This window comes from Choloepus didactylus, chromosome 3, assembly GCF_015220235.1.
Source record: "Choloepus didactylus isolate mChoDid1 chromosome 3, mChoDid1.pri, whole genome shotgun sequence".
NCBI lineage: Eukaryota > Metazoa > Chordata > Mammalia > Pilosa > Megalonychidae > Choloepus > Choloepus didactylus.
This window is the reverse complement of record NC_051309.1, coordinates 180,742,269-180,766,604: the sequence shown is the minus strand read 5'-3', so window position 1 is coordinate 180,766,604 and position 24,336 is coordinate 180,742,269. Positions and strand designations below refer to the sequence as shown.

The window sequence follows — 24,336 nt, the reverse complement described above, 5'->3', positions numbered from 1 at the left end:
CTCAGTTGATCATTGTCTCCTGCTGTCATTCCCACGTCTGACATTGCCTAATTTAAACAAGGTCACATGAAAATTAAGAGCTAGCAAATGGCTGCTGGAATATATTTATGGGTCAATCTAAATTTTACCTAAAATTCAAACTGGACTAACCAAAATAGTAACTAAAAGTCACAAAACAGCATGTAAAAATGTGCCTTAGCTATTATCCAACGCGATTTACTTATGTTTTCACTTCTCTTTCTCCTCTTAGGACATAAGCTCTGCAGATATTTTGAACAAGGAATATCCAAGAAATGAGAGCAAGAAGTGAGGAGGATGCAAAGTTGTAAGTGTTTCTCATAATGCCTCCATACAAATTTAATAATTGACAATTTGATCAATATATCCTTTGACTATTTTCATCTTTAGGCAAATATTCCGTAAAAGTAGTTTTTATTAGTGATAATCAATATAGTATCATAAATGATTTGACTTTTAACCCATAATTACATATTATACACTTAATACATTGCTAGAACTGTAAGGTAACATTTTCAATGTAAATAGAACGTATCTATTAAAATGCATGATCCTTTATAAATTATGATTTTGCAAGATTATGATGATGATTAGGACATTTAGTCACCTGCATCCTTATTTGCTGCCGTCTCTTGACAGTACTACATGTACATGGTTATTTATTACAAATATAAAGTTTCATCTTCCCTTTTCCTGAACAAACATCTTCCCCAATATTAAAAAAAAAAACCCTCCTAGGAAATTAAAGTTAAATGTGAGGTAGATCCAGTTATCCATCCAGAATCACAGTATTTTCAATAACGAACCTGACAAACTGCCAAGACATTTCAAAACATAAAAAAGTGAACACTGAAAATTTATACTTAATGATAACTATCTTGGAGTTTATGAAACAATAAGCTAATAGAGAAGTGAAAAGTATATCTGTTGTTGTTTTTCAGATCTTAAGAATGTTGAACATAACACATAACTAATGCCATTTGCAAAAGGGAATGCTTAGCTCTTATGATTAAGAGCAAGACAAACTGGGGTTTAAATGCTCTGTGAACTAAGCAGTTTACTTAACTCCTCAGCTTCCGCATCTGTCAAGTGAATATAACAATTAGAATGTAACACACTTGAGATAATAAAGGAAATAACATAGGTTTGTGTAACATGTTCTTAGCTATAATATGAGCATTGGCAGCTATAATATGAATCTTTACGCTGTCACTCACATTGAACTACGTTGTTCGGTTTACTTACCTTAAATATCTACACTCTATCAAACAATCTAAGCTAGGCTCTTTCAAATTGAAGTATTGTCAAAAATTGATTTATAATTTTTTTAAAATATAATTGATGAATACTGAAAACAAAAAGAAACTATTTCCTAAGATGACCTGTATCCATGAATGTTCAACTATATTTAATGAATAAACTTTTGAGATTTCTCTGTATTCTTTCAAGAGTAATAAGCGCTCTAAAAATGAGAAGCTATATTTTCTGGCTACCAACAGATTAATTTTCAGCTTCTCATGATAAAGTTTGACCTCATCAGTTACTGCTACTGAAGTTTCATTCTTTCTTTTCCAGGAATTTGAAGACCTTTTGTTCTAATTTTAATGAACACAATTAGCTGTTTTTAAGGAAGGAAAGAATAAATTCTTCTAATAGAAAACATGCCTTTATTTTCAATACGTTTCCTCTGATAGTTTTCTTTAATTTGCTGCTTATTAAACCAGAGAGACTTATACTATAATATATTTGTATTTTGTTCAATTATATTCCACTGTTGTTAGAGGACAATTTTAAAATATCTTTCAAAGAGCTATGTATATATTATAGTTGCTACTAGAGAGTTTGTGGTTTTTTAATTATCTGGAACCGCACTCATTTAAAATAAACCGTATGAAGTTAAGTGTGATGGTATTAAGCTTATTCATTGAATATGAATACTTGTTGAATAGTATACATATTCAATATGTATATTGAATATATAGTGCTTAAAATTTGATTATAAAATGTAATTGGATGACAAAATTATGACTGGCAGCATTTGGTTAACAGTATACTTTTAACAAGAAAATGTCAACTTTCCAAAAAATTAAAACTATGCAAATATTATAGTCTCAATTACTCACCAACATACACAGTTAATTATACAAAGCACAGCCACACAGACATAGGAATAAAGACTATATACTCTCATGTACTTTAGAACAGCATCCTTGCTGTACGTGCTTAAATATATGTAGTATAAGAATTAAAGATGCATGCTTCATATTTCAATAGTATAGGTCTAAAAACACAAAATAAATAAACTGTAGATCTCACGTGGAAAACGTTGACTAACCAAAGATATAAGAAAGTGAAGTTCACTTAAATGTTCTGGGTAGCTTTAAATGTAATCGTATTTGGTAGATATTGTATATAGCATGTACCATTTTTTTTCAAAGTATCAAATAAGATTTATGACTAAGCAGAAGGGATTCTAGACATTTTAGTAGTATGGTAAAATTTCTTCACTTCATAATTTCAATTTTTAAAATCAATATTCAGATGGTTCTAAGATAAGTAGTCTTATCTTTATCTCCCCAGTGGATCACCTAAATAAGTAAAACACACAGTATTTAAAAAATAGTGAAGTTTGAGAAAGTTTTCCTTTTGTTAAAATAGGATATTAATGTACTACTTTAAATAAGATCAATCTTAGATGGATGCCTAAGAAGAAATTTTAAAAGGTAATTAAATAAGCTGAAAATTGGGGGAAAGAAAGGGAACAAGAACAGAGCAGCCAAGGCCCATTGTATTTTGAATGTACTTTGTATGACTTGGACCTTGATGAAACTTATGAACCATTAACTTAATTACAACTGAAAACCCAAATGAGCACTGGACACTGTAAATCTCATTAATTTTAAACACATGGGGACTTGAATAAATGGACTTTAAATTAACTCAATCCAAATTACCTAATATAAAAACATAATTGGAATTCAGTTGTTTTAAATTGCTTGCCAGTTTGAAAGGCAGAATATATTACCAAGGTTTATTATAATTTTATATATTTTTGAAGTTTTGGAGTTTTTTTGTTAATAAAGCAGTGGTCATGAAGTTGAGAAAAATAATGCTGTTTCCATATATTTTCTTAAAATTTTGGAACCTCTTATCAAATTTCAGCTCTTTAAAGGGGAAATTATTTTTTGAGTTAGTTAAACTAAACATTAAATTCTAAACACAGATGTGTCAATCATTAAATACATCATATAATAGATTATCTGTAAAAAATTATAATTTCCTAATTTCTGGGTCTCTTACTACAATCATTTCTATAGTAATGAGGCAAAGCAATCTGGTTTTAATATCAGCCAAATAATAAGAACAGAACAATAATAATAAAAGGTAGATTAGAGAGATAGTTTGCGAAATAACAATGAGAAAAATATGTTGCTAAAATAATAAGGCTGTATGTCCCAAAGGCAAAGATAAATTATTTGGAAAAATCTGCCAGTTCTTGGAAGCCTGATATCATTATTCACTTGTGAAAAGTAAAGTCACTGTGTGAAAATATTATTATAATTATTTTTTGTGTTGTGTACCTGTCTATAATATTTGATTAGATTCTATACAAAATCTGCATGTTTGGGAGCTACTTTGCACTGGGGTCCCTTTTATTAAAATGTTGATTTACAAAAAAAAATTGTTAAACTTAGGATAGATGTTGATAGAAAGATAAAATACAGTTTAAGTCCATCCTCCTTGAAAATTGGTCATATATACACACTGTGTGAGAAATATTCATACCTGAGAAGAAATGGGCTTTGAAGCCCTTCTTGGAAACGGTATTGTCAGATCTGAATTCAATTCTCATGTTGTTGAACTGGGATGTGATCACTTCAGGCACGTCAGCACCGCAGAATTTGCCATGCAGCTTTGTCTCAGAGGAAAGGCCACTCCAGATCTCCACATAATCATATTTGCAAACCTGAAAAAGGAATAGTCAATAAAGTCATCAGATTTGAGAATACCAGATGACTGACATTTACTTTTTGAAATATTATCATGCTTTTCTCCCTCTTTATTTCTGTGGTAATCAAACTAGAGTTGACAGGTAAACAAACAAAAAAAAATTAAGAAAATACTTCAAATATGAGGCAGAAGGCAAGGAAACCAGATTAGGGAAGAATTGTACTCTGAGAACCCTGAAGAACTGTATACAAATGTATACTAGTTTGTATATATTTATACAAAAAGATAAGTAGAATGGAGATGGATATCGCTGAGGTGGTGGTGCCTTTTTTTGAGTTTTAACTTTTCACTAGGAACTTCAGAAGTACTTGTCATGTACAGTTTCAATGCTCACAACAATTACATGAAATTGGTACATTTAATCTATGAAACAACTGTAAGCAATAGAAATAATCCTTCCCATTGTAGAGAGAAGAAAACTGAGGTTCAGAAATGTTTATATAACTTGTCCAAAAGGATACTTATCCTAGGTGGAATACTAGGGTGGAATTGTGGGGATTCAGAGCCTGGAGTTTGATTTAGTCCAGTGCTGTCTCCCAGAAAAACTAGTCTAATCAGGATGGCCCCACTTGCCATCAGGATCCACTAACTTTCAAACTTTTTAAAAATATTAATATTTCTTAATATCCTTGAATTGCTAGGTTCTATGAAGTTACTCTGTAGAATTGCTGCAGTGAAAACAAGTAGGAACTCTCTTAAGTAGAAATGAGGCAAAAGTTTGACTAAAATGGCATAAACTCATTCCAAATTATATGCAATGTGTACTAACACCACCGAAACAGAAGAAGCTAAGCAAATCCCAAATATACTTATGAAACTTCATGGCTACTAACAGATATTTCCATAACACACTTTTCCAAAGTTCCTATGGAGCACATTCTAGAGAACACATCTTGCATGACAGACATTATTGAATAAACATGTAATTAGCAAAGTTTAACAATGCATATAATTGAACCCTGGGGCATGATCTATACTTTGCAATATGTCACTTCAAATTACTGGTTTTTGTTATATTAGTTAGATGGTAAATAAGCAAAATTTTGTTAGTAAAAATGAGAACACTTTTCTATCTACTCTGTTATAACTGCAGTTTTTGTTTAGAGTGGGCTCTAGCACGGTACAGAATTGTTAGAAGCCCTAACAATATAATGAGTAAAATAATGAAATTTTAAACTTCACCTAATGGTCAAGATTTTCTCACTTTTTTTATTTTAAACAGCTAAGTTATCAAACTATGAAAATCACAGAATTCTGTAACATCCTTGCACATAGCATCACCATTATAAATTAAAGATTTCTGGGATGTATGATAGTTTGTAAAGGGCCCTTCTATGAATGAGAACCACTACTATGAGAATAAGCCCCATTTATATAAAACCATCTAGCTTCTTTTTTCCTGAACACAAAATTCTAACTTTCTTAGGAACGTTTATGAATCAGTAAATGAAAATGTCATACTTGCCACAACTAATAGCTTAAAGAGAACTGGGAGTAGACATCATTCTTGGACACTACTTTCATTTCAAATTACAGAATTGGTAGGGAAGTTCTCATTTTCAGAACATCTGGCTAAGACGAAGGCTTTTCTAAAAATACCATAATAATTATTTTATTCATTTCAATATCTCCACAAAATTTGAGAGAATTATTAAAGGAAAATGAGACTATATATGTATAAAGCACACACAAAATATAAAATATGGTATTTTCTGCCATAAAACTTACATGTGATAAAAAGACAGTCTCAAAAGGCCCAGTGAGTTCTAAGATTCTACTATTCTCTGATAAGTTTGCAACATTTCAGTCTTTACTTGACTTTAAGGATACTAAAAAATCAGCAACTTATTTTCACCTCAAAGCCGCTAGTAAGAGACAAAAAAAGTGCCCCAGGTATAGAGAGCTTTGGGTACAGCAGGAAGAATTACAAGAAAAAAGAAATGAAAGTTGTTGAAGAAGAAGAAAATGAAGGAGGTAAAACATAGGAAGGCAAGATACATACACAAGGGGAATATTATGGCATAGAGCCCACATATATTACGAACAATTGTTGCTCCCAGAGCACAGATATATCATGTTCTGTTCTCTCACTTCTTTACAAGTGTTCAACAGATTTACATTAATGAAAAATGATTTTATAAGTTAATTTAATCATATTTAGAAATTTTGAGTCAGGATCATGTTAAAATAAACACAGAAAAATAGGTTTTGGGGAGAAAAGACGGAGAAGTAGTTAGAAAAAAGAAAAAAAAAAGAAGGAAAGCTAACACAAAACAAATGTAGTTAACCTTTTCTCTGGAAGTTAACCAATGTTGACCAATCACAGAAGAGCACATTTCTAAATGTTCTCATTTCAAGGTTTTACATTCCATTTTAAGTTGTTGTGTGTGCCTAGCACACAGGCATTTTCAAATAAATGATTTCACTTGTTTAACTGTGGTCATGTTACCTGACAGAAACTGGTCAGTTTCTACAGTAAGTTATGTTTCATTAAGGAAAGATAGATGCACCTTTCACTGAGTTGAAAAAATTATTTTTTATTTATGAAACAAGAACACATTCATAATAAAAATAAACTACTTATATAATGAAAACTTACCTATTTCTACAATTAAAATATGCCAAATTGCCCCAAATGGATATTTCTGTTATGACTCAAGCAGTGGATTCCAGGTTATTTCTTCAAGAAATTCTATGTGACATGAAGCTGACCCTAAATATTTCATAGTTCTTTAATAAACCAAGCAAATTGTGTGTATTAATTACAGTGAGAAAAAACTCCTTCTGGGCAATTTTCAATCTTCCAGAAACAGTATGAAATATCATCCAATCCCAGTAAGTATCATAAACAGCTGCAGAAATGAGCAGTTAAGAAAGACTACAACATCTATACTGGCCTAATGTTGAAATACATTCCTACAATCCTACATTCCTTATTTTTTTGTTAGTTTGCCTTCAGGGATTCCCAAAACATGATAGAAAAAATCACATTTTTTCACTTACTTCATTGCCTTCTAATTCAAAATACTCAAACTTCATAGAAATTCTGTACTGAGATGGGGCAACCACTTGCCACACGCAGTTTTTATTCGGAGGATACTCCTTGGGCCAGCCTGGAGTTGTTATGGTGCCATTGAGCTTGGTAAGAAGTCCTCCACAAGCAGCTGTAAGGAGAGAAAAGGAAAAGGTTTTCCCTTATTAATACCTTTAATACCCTTCTAAACCCCTTTCCACTGACCCTTCTGAAAACCTTTCCACTGACCCTTGAACATCTCAGCATTAAATTTCAACCATCTTTTGGATTTAAAAATCTAGGAAGTTGAAATCTCCATGTTGTCTTTCATAGTTCCTTATTCTTTAGTTCAACTATACTAAACAACCCAATCTCATTTATAAAGGGTTATTTTGTAGCTTTGCAGCCTAACAAATTATGGCTGTACTACCACTTTTCAGACCAGTTTCAAGTTGGGCAAGCAATAAAAAGAAAACTGCACTTAGTTTTCAAATATTTTTAAAGGGTATAGAGTGTTGTAAGAACTAATAAAAAGATATATTTAAAGCACTATATGATATAATAAGACCAAAATCAATTGTTTATATCTTCAAACTCTTTTTTCAAAGACAGCCAACTCTTTACTACCTGAGCTAGCAGACAAGGTAAACTATGGTAATATATTTATTATTCCAAAAAACCTCACTTAACAGCTGGCTTTAATTTTTTTTCCCTTTTCAATGTGATCTATTCAGAATAGGTACTATTTATGTTTTCTTTCTTCTATTTTGGAGATTCTAATTTATGATTGAATTAGCAAAGTGAGGGTGTCCAAAAGCAAATAAAGGGAAAAGAATATATATTTTACATTGTTCATAATTAACTCCTAGGGAGTAAAGAATTACCTAGTTAGTTTCTTTACTTTAACTGCCTTTGCATGTGTGCTTATATAAAGTATATTACTACATTTATAAATTTATAAAAATATTATTTGTTCTTTCACTTTTTGGTAAATTATTATGAAGCAAAATATTTATTTCTGGGGTCACACAGAAATGATTGTCTTCTTAATAACTGTCCAATATTCTATGTCCTTTTTTTTAAATACTGCATTTTCTTCATTACTGTCTATTTCTTTTAGTATACAGAGAAGATTAAGTTTAATAGGTAGGATGGAAATTTGTGACGTTCAAACAGAAGAGTTCAAACTTTTAAATAGAATATCTCTGGTTTTTTAAATAGGTCTGCAAGCATTGGGGATTTATTCATTAAGCAAATAATTCTGTCATTTTTGCCATATATTATATACTCTTTTATACACACAGCAGATGGGAAACACCAAAGTAAACTAGTAAATATATAAGCTTAAATAAAGTTAAGCTGCAATAAGCTCTATGAAGATGAATTTGTCAGAAACTTGGAGAGGAATAAGGGAGAAAGAGGCTGGAGGCAGGAAGATCGGCTGCTTTGTCTTTAATTTGAGGGATGGGACCTGCAATAGGGCAGAGAGAAGGGAGCTGATAAAGCTAAATTTGGAAGGAAGAGTCACAGGACCTGGTAACAACATTGTATAAGGCAGTTTCATCTTAGAATGTGAAGAAATGTAGATACACATGACAAAATGCCTTTGTTTAATCCATCATTTGTTAATAAAACACACAGCTCTTGCTTTATTTTCGACTGTGCTCAATATTGGAGATAAAAGATTATTCAAATTCAGGGGATTCAGGACCACTCGCTCTAATAAGGGAAACACACTCATAAACTATGTTACAAAAAAGATAAAAACAAATGATGAATGGATGACTATATAGTATATATACGTGGGAGGGAAGGACTGATTCTATACCAAGGATCCAGGCTTGGTTTCCCATTGGCTGTGACTATGAATTGCATCTTACCAAATGAGGAAAAAGGTTATTGTAGAGGAAAGGGAAATAAAAATAGAGAGAGGAAAAGAACATGAGAATATGGGAAAGAAAGAAATGGGAGGGGAATGTCCAGGCAGGGAACGACATGGGCACGTCAAGTCACACCTTCACAGCTCCTTTTGTCAGGTCCCAGCTCGTAGCCAGGCTCACAGGCGCACTGATAGCTGCCCAGTGTGTTCAGACACCGCTGCTCACAGCCTCCACGCTCAGGTTTGGCGCACTCATCTTCCTCTATAAAGATGACGATAGTTACAAAACAACTAGAGAATTCTGCTTTTATATGCTAGATTATAAACTTTTTGGAAAATATGGTGTTTAATGACTTGGAATGAAACAGGGACAATTAGTTCCTTCAACAAAGGAGAAACAGCAATGTACAAGCCCTTGGTGGATGACATACAAGAATTCATGTTGCTGCAAAACAAGAATTGCATAAAATCTAAGAGAAAGACTAGAAACCTATAGCTGAGCCAACTGAAAATTGCCCTGTCACAGATACAATGTGTTTTTTTTCCTTAATCCAAGGCCAAATAGGAATTGTTAAAATCTGGAGATTTTTTGGCATGCCATAGAAAAACTCACAGAAAAACCACAGGTTCACCTCTCGACTTCAGAGTACAGTTTGCTAGATATTTCCTGAAACATGCTCTTAAAGAAAGGTCATTATTTAAAAACAGATAGTAGTGAATATAAACTGAAAAGAAATAAAACTCAGGATTGACTGGACCTCTTTTAATTTTAGTATTTCTTATATGTACATCTGGATCTAAAATACAAAATAATGCTACATTTCTTATAAACATATATACTATTTTAACTCTATATGAAAACATGAAAAATGTATATGTAACATTTATAAAAATACAGACTATCTCTTTAATGTGTATGACAGTGGATTCCATAATCTCACTCTTCAGGAATAACTTAATAAGAGGCAAATAGTAAGCAATACCATCTGGAGAAAGTAGGCATCTACAAAACACTTGGAAGTTTCACAAGCAAACACAGAATTATCACATGAAAGATAATTTCATCTATTGTGAAATATAGCACACACAGAAAAGGCAACACTTGTGAATGTCCATTTTAATGAATACTTTTAATGCATAGAGTAAAAATGTCAAGGTACTCTGCTTTTCAATTTATAAGACAAAAACTAAGTAATTCTAAGGGTAAAGCCATTATCCTTTTGTTCTTTAAATCATTGAAAATGTATAAACATTTATGATTCTAAATTTTGATGTAGCACAATGGAATAAATCGTTTTTCCAATAACAAATCATTGTAGAGAAAATTTGGGTTTCTTTTCCCACAAAAGAATTTTTTTCTACATTGATACACTTAATGTAAGTGCCTACTGATGTCCTAAATGCATATTTATTGTTATTGTTTGTACTAAAATAACTTTCTTTTTATATAAGCAACACATGAGAAATATAGGGCATGAAAATAAACAAAAATTTAGCTATGTGATTCAAAATTAAAGCTGGTAATCAGTAATAATGCTTTGTCAAAAAGACATTTTAGTCATCAGAATCCTCTGCTAAGAAGGCCATGAATTATTTCTTATGTGTGAGAACACTATTCTTTAAAGGATCATTTAGAAACGCTGCCACTTGGAAACAAACTAATGGACTACATGTCAGTAAACCACTTTTTGGTTATGAATCTTTTGTTGAGTATATGTATTGCAAATATTTTCTGCCTTTAAATCCTGTTCTGAATTTTGCTATTTTAACTATTTCATAAAAAAAAAAAAAAAACACATGGTAGAGTATCCTAATTTTGTTCCTACCCTATGCTATGAAGTTCCAAATTCCAGCATTTTACTAAACTTTCACACTTATCAATTATTTCAAATGTACCTTTGAAAAAATTAGCAGCAAATCCTGCCTTGTTAACAGTTCCATCAGAAACAAACTTCATCCACAGGGTATTGGAGGTTGATCTGATATCTTCAGGTTTATCATAACCACAGAAACGACCTATCAAAGGGCTATTTTCACTGGTTCCATCTCGAACTTCTAGGTAGTCGTAGGCACAGTTGTCATGCCTTTCAATCTGTAAGAGCAGAAATTTGCAGGCTCATATCTCATTCCTAGACAAAACAGTTTCTATAGAAATATTATTATATGTATTCTCAGTGCTATTGTACTGATATGGAAATATTAAAAAAGTATTTATATCAAATAAGAGCATTTCTCATTAGTATATATAGGTGATATCTATACTGCACATGAATAAAGGATGTATTATTCTGGTAGACAGAGAAAAGTAAAAAATTTATGGAATAGTGTATCCATATAAGTCATGAATTCAACAGAAGTTAACTGTCTTTTATTAAAAAAAAACTAAAAGGCAAGTTATTATTCTTTTGTAAACAGAAACGAAAAAAAAAACATCCCATTTTATCATAAAAAATTGGGCCAAATGGAATAAGCAATATATAATTTGCTCTGAAACAGTTATAAAAATTGTTCATAGTTCGTCAATGAAACCATTACTTTATTCAAAGAGAAATTGGACTCAAATTCTATCAACAGATACAGCACTATTTTAGGTTATATATCTCTTATTGAAAGGAAAATATGATATGCGATTGCATTCCTTCCTAGATGATCAAATTTTTTATTCTTAATCAGCATAATTATAGGTAGAAAGATTACTATTTTGTAGAATCAACAATGGCTTTCCCTTCTCAAGATAGCATGGCTTTGTTTGGATAAGTTCTTTCACCTCAACTCACTCCTCTCAGCCCCTATAATCTAAAAGAACTCAACTGTTTTCCTTAACTAAATGTAAATATTAAGTCATATTATTGGCCAATGAAACTTTATGGATAACTATATATTCACAGATTTATATTTTGGCCCTATACTTCCCCTGAAGGCAAAAGATCCAAAATTTAACTATAAAATTTTTTAAGAGTTATGAGACAATTTCCAAATAAACTTTCTGTTTCCTTTTTGTTTTTTTTTCCTCCCTTCACAGTAAATAGCACTAACCCTGAAATCTTAATAGGGTCAACTGCTTATTAGATATGTAAAGCTGGAGAGTACAGATGTTTATAATTCTAAATCCATGAAAAATATCACATCTTGCCAACTATCTTTCAACACACAATTTAATAGTTTATGGAACTGTCCTGTGACAAAGCTAATGTCAGGGAATACATTTGTCCTGTGCAACTACAACCTGAATGCCTGAAACTGCTAAAAATTTTGTTTCCTGATTTATAAATACATTAAGAGTTGATAGTCTTCAAATCAGTAGTATAAGGGTAAACAGAATAAGAAAAGAGTTTGAAGCACAGATTACATTAGAACTAAGTACTATGTTTGCTTTTCTCTTTTCCCCAGTCACAAAACAGGATTCATTCATTCCTTCAATGAATATTCATTATCCACTCTGTGCTAGGCACCCATGCTTGGGATGCATCATTGAACAAAATAAGCAAAAAGACTGGTCCTCCTGGAGAGTACATTGTATGGGGAGGTAAACTGAAAAGGAACAATGAACAAAATACATAATTAAATCAGAAAATATTATAAAGCAATAAATTCTATGGTAAAATATAAAGTGAACAAGATAAGAAGTATGAGAAGTGCTGGTATTGGGGGAACATAATAGTAGTAGTCACAGTATTCTCACTTCGGCAATACAACAGTTGTTGAGTTGCTTAGCAAACAAAATGTGTCTGATCTATATGAATTTATGATATTCAGAAATATGTTGCCCCTTCACAGTAATAATCCTAGACATCTTTTTCATGACCTCTGATTACATATTTCCCAGTTTAATTGATTAATCCTAATGGCAATGCCTGCACAATGAATTTTTCATAATCGCTTAATTATACTTCATCAACCACATCTACATAGGAGTAATGAAGGTGAGGACAAATGAAGTTTTAGTTTTTTTTTTTAAATTTATGTCATTAACATTTTCTCCAGCTATATCAAATTACTTCATCAATTAATGTATGGAATGGATAGAAATAAATATGGTTGAAACTGAAAAATGGATAATATCCATTGATGTTATGCCAGTAAACTTAAGCTCCATGAGAAAAAGAACACCAAAGTCAATGACAAGCAAAGAAAAAAGAAAAGGCAGTTTCTTCTTGAGTTAAAGCATGGACACAGTTCATAGGGCTGAGACCTGAATACAACGTCATGCACAGTTACATACATAATAAATATGTTTTGATAATAGTGATGCTGATTCATTACAGACTTCAAGGTAATCAGAGCACAAATCACATACAATCATGGCAAGTTTATCATAGTATAAACAAAGACTTTATATGTACATAGAGCATAAAACACAAGTGGTAATAAGCTCTGAACATTTCTCAGAAATTGGTGTTTAAATGATTTTGGAAGTAGATCCAAATATAAAAAGAAGGAAGGAAAAGAGGAGTTGACATTACTTTACATTACTAAGTGACAAGTAGAGAGGAACAATAGAACAGGTGATGTTAATTTCTTTTTAACTAGAACTAACATCAATCAAATGCACCCTAAAGAGGTCAGCCTTCCATCCTAAAGCTGAAAATCCGTGGTCAATGTGTGTGGCGAGTGCTAGAACACTGAAAGGAAGCCAGCCCTGGACGAAGGGACCAGGCCTGGGCTTGGGACCCATTCACATGCTTTGCCTTAATTATATAACCAGATTTCCAAATAAATATGGCGTTGTGAAACCATTTACTGCAATACCTAGTTTTTTGCAAAAGCTCTATAAACTCCAAAATTTCTAGATTTTAGTTTCAATAAAAGTTTTTCCATGACTGTCAAAATGTACACTCAAAATATAATGAAGTAACAGATTATATAGATGTATATTTGCATATATTATATATATCGTCATGTATTATTAATATTTATTAATATTTGATTAATATAAATACATAGAGAATTAGATCCCCAAACGGGAGAGAAAGACAGTGATTGTATACAACCATATGAAAATAACAAAAACCATGGATCCTTTACATGACTCATGTATTAAATACTGCCACTTCATTTCTTTTCCTTCACAGACACAATAATTTTTCATTCACTTATGTACTAAATAAGTATTTATTGAAAATCTACTAGAGCCAGGTAACATGAACTTGACAGCAGGTAAACAGTGGTGAATAAAAGATAAGAGACATGTGCCCTGACTTGCATTATAGAACAATTAAACACCACCAATGTCCAAATGATGATAGCTATGAAGAAAAAGGTGACTCCTAGGAGAACAGCAATTCCTTTCTTTACTACTAGAACCTGAACTCAGAAGTACACAGACCACGGAATGGGTTTCAACCATGGCCCAAATGAGGATTCTGTCACCTTGAGCAAGTTTTTTTAAACTAACAAGTTCTGGTCTTTCAGAGTAGAATCATAGCTTAAACTGTAATTCACGAATATCTACTTAATTCTTCTTTTAATAGTTATTAACCAGTATATATTCTCAACCAAATACACAAAAATGGAATGTGACAAACAAAAAAATGTTAACAAAATAAATTTCTCTTTCTCTAGTCTCCTTAGTTCATTCACGAAGACTAGCCTACTTATCTTAGACTAATGTAAAATATTTAAGAGAATTAAAGGATTACGATTAGTTAGGCAATCCAACAAATACCAAGATAAAAGCCTCTGAACATAGTTTAGAATGCTGCAGCTTGCAGTAATGATGGTTGAAGTTCTTGACACCTCTGGTTTTTATAAGGAACCAAATCTGAATGTGTAGAAATGTTGACAAATATCTCAAACTTAATCCCACTTGAATTAATGTATGTGGGGATTTCAATTTAAACACAAGTAAGCTCCATGTTTATTTCACTTCTTTTCTGTTTTACTATTTCTTTGACATTGTTACTATAAACATTTACAGTCTTCCAAACTTTTTCTCTTATGTATTTCTGCATACTGAAAGTTCTCTAAATAGTAGCACTAGAAGCTTCTTTACAAATAACACTGCTGCTGAAATAGAGAAGAAGCTCTCCAAAATAATTTCAGACAAGATCTACATTCACATACAAACACACTTAAGTATATTTGTCTTAATAAGCAATGCACCCAGTCATTGCTAAAGAAGAGAAAGCTTCCCAAACGGTATGACTACGGTGTCAGGAAAGACTCTATTACCCCCAAATAATTTTCCTTTCTGCTCAAAAATGCCTGAAATTCATTAACAAATGCATTTACTCCAATATTCTTTCTGTGTTTATGTTAAAATGCAAGTAGCACTGGGTAGTAAGGCAAAACCATGACTTAAACGCACAGAAAGAGATAAATGATGGGCAGCTAGTAAGTTATTTACCATAAATTTCAACAGAATAACGGACAAAGTTTATCATAAGGGCCCATTTATCTGAGGGGAGGTAGAGTGGTATAGAGAATAAAATGTTACAAACTAGTAACAGTTTTTGAAAAAGAGCAAAGATACATCAGTGAATAAGAACTGTGTAAGACAAACCACAAAACACTGAAAATGTGTGAAGAGTTTTTTTAAAATTATACATTTTCAATATAAAATGTCAAAGCTGCATAGTGAAAATATATTATGTAAACAAAAATATACTGACATAAACAGAAAACTAAGTGACTAAAGTAAACAATTCATCTGATGACTACTAGATCTAGTAAAAGACAACAACAACAAAATACACACACAAGATATCTGGATTCCACTGCTGGTTTAGCACTTACCTGTGTGATAGTAGGTAAATGGCTTTAGCTCAGTTTTCTTATCTAGAAGATTTAGATGGTACATAGGAAACATCTAAATTCCATGTCCCTTCTGAATTTCTTGGAATCTAGTCTAAATTCAGCCACACAGCATAGCATACCGGGTCTTCCTTACCTAAACCCTCCTTACTTATCCAGGTTTGTCTCCCTCTGTGTGGAAACTTATGCACCTCGGATAGAGAAGGGGTACATTAATCTCCACCCACCCAGACACCATACACCTAATTATTCACTTTTGTATAACCCATCCATTCATTCATCCCTTCTATTATGAAATGTTAATTTAGCATCAATTGGTGCTGAAGATATAGTGATCAATGAGACAAGTAATTTCCTTACTCTTTGATGATTATATTCTAGAGAGGGAGAGAGTCAGTAAAAATTTAAACAAATGGATCCACAGCATAAATTCTAGTAGTTGTAAGTGCAGTGAACTAAAAGATAAGAAAGCGATATTTTAGAGACTAACATGGTTAGGCAAATATTTTAAATAGAGTTGTAAGGCAAGGACTTTATAAAGAGGTGATGAATAAGCAGAGATTTGAATGAAGTGAGAGAGGAATCTAAGCAAAGGGACAGAGTAGAGGGATGTCAATGGCAGACGCCATGATGTGGTAGCAAACCTGGCATTTTTAGGAAGAGAAATTCCAGAGGAGCTGGCAGAGAGGGACTGAGGAGCCTGGGCAGGCTCCAAATCAAGAGTGCTGACAGATTGGCTGAGGCGTTTAAGAGAAATAGGAGAACTAGGGATATTCCTTGGGTAAACAGTGACACCAGGAACTGAAATAAGGGACAATGACAAGAAAAAGATATGGTGAGTAAGACAAGGAATTAAGAGAGTTTGGTTTGAACCATTTTAAGTTGGGAGACATATTAGATATTCAAATATATCCAGATGATAAATGAAGGGGGCAGAAACATAAGGAAATAAGCACAGTGAAGTCATACAGCACTAATTATTTCTCCATATTTATTTTAATAAAAGGACATGAAACTGGAGATAAGAAAAATTTACTGTCAAATAAATTATGACATGACTTTTCCCTCATCCCAAAACTTAGCAATCATTTATTCATTCACTTAATCAAAAAAAAAAAATTATCAAGTAACTACTATCTTCAATATAGTTCTAAGTGCCTGAGATACAAATATTTCTTATTTGTCCTTATGCTATCCTATTTTTGAAGAATATCACTGCTAATATATTGAAAAAAAAAATTAAAACTGCAAAACCAAGAAGCTAAATTAGAATTTCATGCTGGCCTAAATACATGGAATGAATGTAATCTCTTTTATCACTTCTATAGTAGGAGAATTCCATAAAACATTGACTTACATGTTAAAAGACCATTAATTTCTTAATTCTTACAATATCACAAAACATAGATAATACCACCATTGGGTATACTTTTCCAATGAACCAGTTGTTTTGGTCTAAATAGTGGATGAAATCCTTCTATCCAATTTTGGTTTACTGTTGCCAATACACTTGTCTATTTGAACAATGCTTGCAATCTCATTGGCTCATTAAAATAACAACATTCAAATATAATCCAAATAATAGCAGAACTAAGGTTTCTAGAAATGCAAAATGGTCAGCAGTATAAAATACAAAATCATGATCACAAGAGAAAATACATATTTTTTCATGATAAAAGAAAATAAGTCTTGGAATTAAATGGGGTGCATTCAAGGAGGCAGAGACAAGGACCAAAGAAACATATTGCACAGTCCTTCAGAAGGTCGCATGAGATTCTCTGTGCTTAGAAATGATGCACTTGCTGTGTAGACAGAGATGCTGCCACAATCGTTGCATTTGGTGGCAGGTACACACTGGCATGGGATGGGGCCCTCTACTGCCTCCTGATCACTTGGATAGTGAACCAACCTTCTAATCCATGAAGGAGCAAAGGATCTCCAAAATGACATCTGGGTTTCTAACCCTTGTCTGGCCTACCACCATCATCTCTTTGTCCCTGCCCATTTCTCTTTGTGCTCTTAATTTCTAGATGAGGTCTTTAATTTAAACATACTCTAGAGTTCCTCACAAATTTCCACCATCTCTTAGTTTCTAATCACTATCTCAGTTCCTCTCACCGCACAAAAATGACCCATTACTAAACTTGGTAGTTTGGGACCAAGACTTTGATCAGGAATTCTGACTGGCCTCTGGGTTATTCTGTCTCTTCATCCTAAAGAAGCAATGCTGGTGCTAATCTCCCTGGCAATTATTTTTGATGATGTTGAAAGCTCCAAAGAACTTTTAAATCCCTGGTTTTGATATAAACAATTTTCTGTGTAATGATTAAAAGTTAAAAAAAAAAAAAGATTTTTCCCCCTAAGAACAACAAAAAGACTGTCCGCCGTCAACCTCTTGGTTTAGAAGAGAAATAAAAGTTCCATTATTTAAAGGAAACTTCAGGCAGTCTTGTGAAACAAACCTCTGCATTTGTGAAAAGAAACTATTGTCAGTACTTCAAACATTCGAATTCAAATAGCACAGATAATGTAAACTCACTTTAATCTTCTTGAAAATGTCTGCAACAAGACGAATAGGAAAAAAGAAACTTTGCTCTTGATGTTACATTTTATAGGCAATCCTTTGCCTCTCTGCTGATTAAAAGGCTGATTCTCTGTTCCTCACTTATTTAATGAGGATTCCTTTAAATGCCACTGTCATTTATTGAGGATATGCTCTGTAAAGGTTGCCTGAAAGACTTTACCTCAAAGGCCTGAAAGGTCAATCCAACATAGTAATCCTCCAACACTGTTATTTTCCACACACATTCTTTCATTGGTCTGTAGTCATCAGGATAATTAGGAGACTGAATCTGTCCTTCATTTTTACGTATCTCACCTCCACAGATTGCTGAGGAAGACAATAAATAAATAAATAAATAAATAAACCTTGCCATGCCATTTCTGTTTTCTTTTAAAGTGATATTTTAGTTCAGTTCATTGTAGTTGAGTACATGAAGGTCAGGTTATAAAATACAAAGTTGGCTGGATGTACTCTTGTAAATATTTGGATTGTAACAAACCTAGTCACAACTATAAATATCAGATAATAGCTAGCAAAGGACTATATGATTTTAGACCACTATTGTTTCACATCTTCACAAAAAAGTTTTTTTTTTTTACTTTTAAAAAGCTTAGGGATTTTGTAAATTTATTTCATGTGAGTCTGCTCTGTGATTCCTTGAACTCCTTCATTCTGTCTACTCATATCAGGTAAAACAGCTGATCAGTAGAGATACTGCACCCACCACAGAATTCTCTGGACCTCTGGCCATGAGCTATTGCATGTGCTCAACATCTGTGGCTTCATCCAAATAATTCTCTTCACCACTATACAGTCAATCTTTAAAACAAAATGCTTCTGTTTACTTAAAAGTTTAAGAGAAGCGGAAATCTGTTCTTTTCTAAATTACCTAAACTCCTATACCAGCAGAAAAAGGAGCAGGAAGGGTCTCCTCCATTCACACCAGGCAAGAAAGGAGCTTTTCTAAGCCAGGAAGCACAATGTCAGAAGTATAGAAGAAAGCATTTAATAAATTCTTCCTTGAACAGTGACTCCCTTATTTAGACAAAGCATGCTCCAGAAATGTGCAGATTACTTTCTGTGCAGTTTCTTATGACAGATAGACTATTTCAACAGTACAGGATACAAATAGACACAAAATGAATAAAAAAGAAGATAATCATTTCTTCCTAATATTTTGAAATTGTAATGAAAAAACAAACTTAAGAATTCTTGCACCATTTGGGAATTTTTTTTTCTTACATGTCTCTAAACCCATATATATGTTACTACATCACTATACAAAAAAATAAATTATCTTGAAATTTAAATTTACTGAGGATTTTATTAAAATTATCCTTGCAAATATTATAGCTTCAGAAAACTTCATAATTGTAAGATACAGTTGCAATAACATTCTAATGAAATTGGTGGAAAGGACATTTTTATTAACAGATCTAAGATGAAGTAATCTTTAAAACTCAATGTCACTTGCCTTCATAGACAGCTGCAAAACCTTTTCCTACCCAATTACTGCTGCTACGAAACTCAATCCACATTCTGCTGTCTGTAGAGGTAAGAATCTCAGGCAATTTGTCCCCACAGAATCTACCTAAAAGAAATAAAAGAATAAAGAGGAACTCCTAAATATAACTCTATATTCTAACCACTTCCCACATTAGCTACAAATTATATCTATAAAGCCTGATTTGGCTCATCTCTCTATCTTTGGTGACAGCAGCATATCTGCACCTTAATACTTATTTGATAAAGGTAAGTAATAAAACATTCTCTTTATATCTATTTATAAGGTATTTGCACATGCCTTTCTCGATTAACCGACTGATAATAGCATTATTATTATCTGTAGATTTAAGAAACAGTTAGGTCAAAGAACAATTTGTAAAAGATCACATGATGCTTCAAGATAGGGAATACTCTGATAAAGGTGCAGGTCATCCTGAGAAAATGGTTCAAATTGTCAGTCTGGTCCTTTGTAGGGTAGAACTTTGGTTAAGGATGTACTCTCAGCCCAGTATGGACTTTGTGCAGTCAGGTTCACAGATGACCCCTCAAGAATACCCTCTAGCTATCCAAGTATCTTATAAAATTGCATACAATTTATCTCATCTATGAGGTTATAATCTGTAGTGTAGTAGGCAGAATAACAGACAGTATTAGAGGACTTGAGTATGAGTTCTGGTTTTTTCTAATTCTGTATCCATAGACAAATACAACAGCAAATGAATATAATAATACCTGTTGTTCCTTCCTTTCTTCCCCCTTCCTTCCACAGATATTTATTGCTTATATATGTCTGCCACTGTGCTCTAAGCAATGACATGACAAAATGGTTAAATATGACAATGCATACAAAATAATTCTACAAGCAATAGTACATTTTCATTTATTTTTGTTTGCCTGTGGCAATGATGTCTTACATAGTTTCAGTATATGAAAAATGGTAGTCAACTTGAGTAAAACATTCAGGCTAACAGCTAGCAGGTACAGAAGTCTTCGTAAAATACAATGTAAATTAGGAGCACATAGCATAGAGCAGTGCTGATTAAACTGTAATGTGCCTGTGAACTGCTTGGGGAATCTTGGTGGAACCTGAGTTTCTATATTTCTAATAACCTTCCCAGTGATTCTGATGCTGTGATTCTGAGGAACAGGCTCTTAGAGGAAATAGACAAAGCAAAGTTGTGCAAATGAAAACCATGATCAGATAGAAGCAGGTTGGTAGACCTTTATTCCACTGAAACATAAAACACTGATACTGCTCTTAAAGGAAGTATTCTCCAAAATTTTACCTTTAGATTTAAATCTCCCGTAAGAGTTTGATGAAATGTTTTCTTTGGAATGTGCATATATGTATCACAAATTACATCGTCTAGGCTAAGAAAATAAATGTTTAAGACAATCTTCTCCTCAACCTGATTTATCAAATTAGTTTAATTCTTTTAGGTTCCCTGTTTTTAAATATTTCTACAGATTGCCTGAACTTACTAAGGATGTGGTCACTTTTATTCCAGTAGTATCCATTCAGAAGATTTTAGAGGTTAAGAAAAAGAAGATCTGTACAGCACAACACAGCTGAACAAAACTACTTTTAATATAAATGAAAAGTCACGATCTCAAAAAAAAATCAACATAGGGTAAATTCCTACGTGCTCACAACAGCTCTCACCTTTAAGTAAAACAGATCACAGCAAACTGCCTCCTGCAAGTTAATGGTGTGGTCTGTGGTTAGATGTTGGCAGCAGACTTTCACGAGCACCAAGTCTGAGCTGCAATTTATGACACAGACTACAAATGCCTTTTCTCAGACACAAATGACTCCGAGAGGCAAAACGGTGACATCTAGAGTAAAAGTTAATATGCTTGGCACACGGAGCCAGATATCAAACATGCACCTAGCATCTCACACTCTACCACCTCAGCCAAGCAAAACAAAACAAAACAATCAAACCACAATAATTTATCTGGTTTTCTCATCAAAGATAAGATTTTTGAATTAAAAATATAGAAACAGTTTAAAGAGCAGTCATTATAAGGATGATACCTGAGAATGCTATCTTCAATCACTGTAATCAGATCTATGGATCCACCTCACAATATAAATTAATTTATATAAATTTATCTATCTATCTTCTATCTATCTATCTTCTATCTATCTATCTATCTATCTGTCTATCTATCTATCTACCTACCTACCTATCTAACTATCCATGTATCATTGAGCATTTTTACTGTGGTTGAAAAAAAGGAAAATAAATACAAAAACAATGTTGGCCCCACACATTTTTAACTCTAAGAAGACTCTTGAAAGAATCAATTGTTTTTAGACAGGACAGGATATAATTGTAGTCACATATGAGGTAAATAATCTCATACCAATGAGAGGTGATTTCCTCCAGTACCCATCTCTTACTTCAATGTAGTCATACCAGCACAAACTACTTTTGTATAGGTCCATTGTAGTAAAATTTAAAACGATCTGGAAAACAGAGTGAAGCAGCATGATATTGAGTAAACATGACTAACTGCTCATGGTGATTTGATTTCTGGAGGCAAGGAACTCAGGATTACATTGAAAATGGATTCACAGCAAATTCTTTCTTTTCTTATATTAGTATAACCCTGATATTTTTTCTTAATAGCAAAAACTGCAAAGAAAAATTTTCTCATTCTCGTGAAATGTTAATAATTGAACAAACCAAATGTTTTAGCAAATAACGTGGCACTTCTGTAAAGCAAATGTAAGCAATTATGAAACAAACAAAAATCTTTATTCAAATAGTTTATTTTTATATTACTAAGATAAACGTGACTTAAACCATGAAAAATTCTGATTTTCCCATGCATGTCTTCTCTTAATAATTTATTTGAAAGAGTACCAGATATCTATAATTATGTTAAAAATAACTGCCATGTGCCATATTCCAAGAACATAATATCATTGTATATGTTGAAATGTTTTAAATACCGTCATAGAATTTGAATGTATCCATCTAAGTATAATCAAAGGCAGATGTAACTATGCTTCTTTGGATCCAAAAATATATATTCAACAACCCTTAACTTTAAGAGACCTTGTCCATGATCATTTATTATGTATTTTGTTTTGCAATAATGCTGCTTTTTCTTAAGATAATTCATGCACAATTATAGGAAAAATAGCATTCTTACGGTTTTATAAATGAACTTTACTTTGCAAGTAATAAACTTTAATTGATTACAACAAAAGTAGAGTCAAACTAACATGAGAAATGCACTTACCTGATGAAGTCAAATTCATTTGGGAAATTATATTTTACATTCAAAAATTAATTCTAACTCTATTCTGCTTGAAATATCTAAAGCCCTTAAGGCGCACATGAACCTGTTTTTTACTCCAGAAATTAAAACAGACTTCTGCCAAATGCAACAAGTTATGAGTGTTTGAAACACTATACAACGAGAGTTTATAAAAATAATCAAATAAGTCTTTTGTGACAATACAAAAAGCTGAGTTAAGAAAATTCTCGCAAGGAATGACAAAAAAAAGAAAAAGAAAAAATATAAGTAATCAATTTTGAACCCACATACTAGAAAAGCAAAGTGTCCATTCTGTGTTGGAAAGTATGTTTTCCCCTGTCTTGAGCACAATATTTAACCACAAATTAAGTACTATTATGTTAAATCAATCCTTAACTAGTTTACTCCTTCCCTAAGTGAATATATAGCATAACTATAAATATTTTCCATGTAATCTTGTATCTAGGTACCATAATGGCCACTGATAAAATTGTTCACTAAAGTTGGTTTTAATTGTCTACATAGATTATCTTCTTTTGACTGCAGAGCTAGAAATTAAGAATTTATCCAGGCATAATGAAAGTCAGTTGTACTTTATATCGGCATCAACATTTCACCATTAAATTCAACCTACTTTAGCATATCTCAGTTTCTGAAGCAGTGTTTCCTTGATTACAAAGAGCTGAAATCAACCAAGGATAAAAAATAGAGACTTTCTTTTTAAAAAATGTAAAGCATTAGGTTGTGGCATAATTTGCCTTTTTTTTTTTTTTCCTATAGAATTTCTCATTTATTTTTATCTTCCTTATTTGTATTTTTCTTTTTTCCTTCTTCTACTTTTCCTTTGCCTAATTTTATCATTCTAAATATTCTCCAAAAATGTTTGCAAAAATTTCCAAAATATCTACAGAAACACCACTAATCATTTCCCTCTTCAATAATCCTCAACATTTGTTTATCAAAATGCTTTAATACCTAAATTACTTTATGAAGTTCCTAATACATTTTCTCCTCATTATCTGAATACCAGTACAACATTAGATTATCCTTAGGAATCAACTAGGAAATAATTTCTGCCTTTTACTCTTAACTTTGTGTTTACTTTAAGTCTGCTACAAATACAGAATACTACCACTGTGTGATATTGTTTCATTCCATATTTACATTCTCCTTGTAGGAACTACCCAGATTTTAACCATATATGATAATACAACAACTGTTTACACAGAAGAGACAGCAAAACTGGACCACAGACACAAACAGTAGATCCCAAGGTTCATTTCGTGGCTTCCCTCTTGGATTTAAAAGGAGAGTTTTATA

General features: G+C 32.4%; 1 protein-coding gene across 4 annotated transcripts in view; it reads right to left on the bottom strand.

Annotated features, from left to right (window-relative positions):
- TLL1 (tolloid like 1) overlaps positions 1–24,336 on the bottom strand; it is a 205,666-nt gene that overhangs the window by 39,110 nt on the left and 142,220 nt on the right. For 2 of the 4 annotated variants that reach the window (XM_037830965.1, XM_037830967.1), the window contains exons 10-16: positions 22,114–22,216; positions 19,712–19,828; positions 18,419–18,564; positions 10,818–11,013; positions 9,058–9,183; positions 7,033–7,193; positions 3,805–3,985 (exon numbers count right to left, since the gene is read on the bottom strand). In XM_037830965.1, coding sequence (XP_037686893.1) covers positions 3,805–3,985; positions 7,033–7,193; positions 9,058–9,183; positions 10,818–11,013; positions 18,419–18,564; positions 19,712–19,828; positions 22,114–22,216 — 1,030 coding nt within the window. Of the gene's footprint in view, positions 1–3,804; positions 3,986–7,032; positions 7,194–9,055; positions 9,184–10,817; positions 11,014–18,418; positions 18,565–19,711; positions 19,829–20,475; positions 20,547–22,113; positions 22,217–24,336 lie in introns of those variants that run through there. The other 2 variants (XR_005215990.1, XM_037830968.1) reach the window with 2 other exon arrangements.